The sequence below is a fragment of the Papaver somniferum genome, unplaced genomic scaffold (genome assembly GCF_003573695.1).
Source record: "Papaver somniferum cultivar HN1 unplaced genomic scaffold, ASM357369v1 unplaced-scaffold_10, whole genome shotgun sequence".
In the NCBI taxonomy this organism is placed as follows: domain Eukaryota; kingdom Viridiplantae; phylum Streptophyta; class Magnoliopsida; order Ranunculales; family Papaveraceae; genus Papaver; species Papaver somniferum.
Window position 1 is genome coordinate 8,793,859 of NW_020618825.1, and position 3,078 is coordinate 8,796,936.

The 3,078-nt window shown below is 35.8% G+C and overlaps 1 protein-coding gene across 1 annotated transcript; it reads left to right on the forward strand.

Annotated features, from left to right (window-relative positions):
- The first annotated feature begins 688 nt into the window (after window positions 1-688).
- LOC113326282 lies at window positions 689-2,785 on the forward strand. The gene is made up of 5 exons (XM_026574039.1): window positions 689-749; window positions 845-963; window positions 1,089-1,900; window positions 2,033-2,277; window positions 2,373-2,785. Exons 1-5 carry the CDS (start codon window positions 689-691, stop codon window positions 2,783-2,785), a joined length of 1,650 nt encoding a protein of 549 aa, XP_026429824.1.
- Window positions 2,786-3,078: the final 293 nt, after the last annotated feature.

Below are 3,078 nucleotides of genomic sequence, written 5' to 3' on the forward strand. Positions count from 1 at the left end.
TTAGCAATTCGGCGAATAATTCGCGAATTATTCCGTATCAATCGGGAACGAATCATACGGACGACCCATTGAAAGACCGACCCGGGTACGCGTGTTATATGAAGATCCCGAATTATTCGCGTCTTTTACGTCCCGAATCAACCTTTATTCGTTCGGACGGGAAAAATAGGGTTAAGAAATGAGTCTGTATAAATAGAAAATTTGGAGAGAGAATGAAGATTTCTTCTAACCTAACTCCTTCTTCTACCTTCTCAGTCACTGAACAGATCGCACCCAAATTCGTTTTCTGATTTCCTATCTTCAAATCCTTCGATATCTGCTTCTAAGGCTGGCGACAAGGTATGGCATGATTCCATCAACATATTATGTGTTGTATTTTTATGTTTGATTCTGATTTTTTGGTTTTCAATATCAATTGAATCAACAGTACATCTATTTATGTTTAATTTATATTGGATTGTTTTGAATCCATGATTGGTTATATCCTTAGGTTAGATATTTTGTTACTGCAATTTTAGTTGATTAATAATATTATGAATAATGAATTAGGTTATAGATTTATGAATAATATTATGAGCTTAATTTGGATTCATATGTTAATAAATTAATATCGTTATTCGTTCAAGAAATTCTCTTTCTCTAGTTTTGTTGATACTTAAAACTAGTTTCAGTGTGTATTTGGTAGGACATGACGAAGATAAAAGACAAATTTTGGGAATATGCCGAGAAACTGAATAACCGTTTCAAATGTAAGTACTGCAAAAGAGATTTTCCTGGAGGAGTAGCAAGAGTGAAGTCTCATTTTCGGGTATTAAAGGCCGTGACATTGCTGTTTGTGCACAAGTACCTGAGGAAGTACAAGCATCTGCTGTTATTGCAATTGGGGAGGCCCGTGTTAATGTTAGTGGGACTAAAAGAGCTAAATCATCTACTGGGAGTGTTGGGAGAGCAGTGTTAGTGTCTGTGAAGAACCAAGCTTGCAACAAACTTCAATACCTGCAATGCTCAGCAAAAAGGATAAAGATGCGGTGGACATGAAAGTAGCTCTTTGTTTCTTCTTGAATAACATTGCTTTTAATGTTATACAGACAACAGGGTTTATTGAGATGATTAAGACTGTTTCGGAATATGGTATTGGATATTCATTACCTAGTTATTCTACTCTTCGAACTAAGTTGGTTGTCAATACTAAAGCAGATGTGGAACGTTATGTAAATGAAGTCAAAGAATCTTGGAGTTCAACTGGATGCACCATCATGTCAGACATATGGACTGATATGAAAAAACGGTCGTCTATAAATGTGATTGCTTACTCACCAAAAGGGGCAGTATTCTTAAAATCAGTTGAAAGATCCAGAGAGTCGAACACATGTTTATTTATAAGGGAGGTACTTTTACCAGTTATTGAAGAGATTGGTGCTGAAAATGTAGTGCAAATTGTGACTGACAATGCTTCAAACTTTGGACTTGCTTGTAACCTGATCATGGAAGAGTATCCCCACATAATCAAATCAAAGTGTGATGCTCATGGAGTTCAATTGCTGTTTGAGGATATATATGATTCTGTTGATTGGGTTGAAGATATTTTTCTCAAAGCAAGAAAGATATATGACCATTTATGCAGGCATATCATTCTTTTGGACTTAATGAGAGAGCATACCAAGAAAGATTTGAGAAAGTATTCTAAAACCAGGTTTGCGTCTCACTTTCTTATGCTTCAATCTATTTTAGATGTTGAAGATGGTTTGAGAAACCTGGTCGCATCGGTTGAATATAGAAACATGTTGTACAGCAAAGGAGCTGTTGCTGACATAGTCAAAGAGCTTATACAAGGAACACCATTTTGGGGGGATGGGAAAGAGCTAATTTCAGCAATGGAGCCATTGGTAAAGGTATTACGGTTAGTCGACGGTGATGGGTCAACTTCAGGCTACATTTATGAAGCAACAGATAGAGCACGAAAGGCAATTAAAAAACGATGTGAAGAGGATCCTGTTAAGTATATGCATATATGAGAATTGTTTGAATTCAGAGCGAAATCTAACCTGCTTCATGAGTTTCATGCTGCTGCCATGTATTTGAACCCTCCTTTCATGTTTGATGGAAAGATTTCATATACTAATGAAGCTGTGCAAGCTGCCTTGTCATATATTTATGACAAACTGATTGATACCACTGAAAGAACCAAGTTTTCGCAAGAGCTTTTACTCTATAATGGAAAACATCCAAAGATCTTTACAAGCATCTCAATAGATCAAATCAGTAATTGTCATCCAAGTAAGTTTTTTTTTTAATGAATTTTATTTTTTGTTTTTGGATAATTAGTCGTATCTAGGGTGTATTGTTTATCTAAGTTTATGGCCTTATTATAGGGGTGTGGTGGGAAGCAAATGGAGGCTCTGTTCCTATACTAAGAAAGGTTGCCATTTGTTTATTAAGTCAGCCGTGTAGTGCTTCAGCATGTGAACATAACTGGAGTGCTTTCGATGCTGCACAAACAAAAAAGAGAAACAGATTGGCTCCACAGATGTTGGAAGATCTGGTGTACATAAGGATGAACTCGTTAATGCTGAAAAATTCCGTGAACTTTGAGTTAAAAGATAGAGACCTAATTAATCTTGAAAATCTCGCAGAGTGGGACACTGAACTTGTTGATGGCAATCTGGATGAAGCTATTGATGAAGGTTTTGTAGCCGATGCTCAAAGTGACCTGAATGCTGCTTGGATGGATAGAATGTGTAGCGGCATTGGGACATCTTCGAGAATGAATTATCGTCATCAGTAGGTATTTAATACTTGCAACAAATTAGGCTCTAACTGACACATCTAATTGCTTAATTTGTGTCTATATTTTGATTTTTTGTGGAGTTAAAACATTACTTCAGTAACTTAACTTGTTATATATGCACAGGGACATGGTATAAATAGACTGTAATGTATCTATGTCTGTCAGAATCTAAGATATATATTATGTATATGTATAAATATTTTGTATTTCGAAGTTCGAACTATGTATTTGCAGGATTATATATAAATTCGGAATATCTGTTATTATACGTGTGCCGAATTTTCGATGAC

Excerpts from the sequence above, each read along its gene's own strand:
- LOC113326282 (XM_026574039.1), top strand. The coding sequence starts at position 689 with ATGACGAAGATAAAAGACAAATTTTGGGAATATGCCGAGAAACTGAAT. Across the intron at positions 750-844 it reads ACTGAATAACCGTTTCAAAT|TACCTGAGGAAGTACAAGCA; the intron begins GTAAGTACTGCA and ends TTTGTGCACAAG. Across the intron at positions 964-1,088 it reads GGAGAGCAGTGTTAGTGTCT|ACAACAGGGTTTATTGAGAT; the intron begins GTGAAGAACCAA and ends AATGTTATACAG.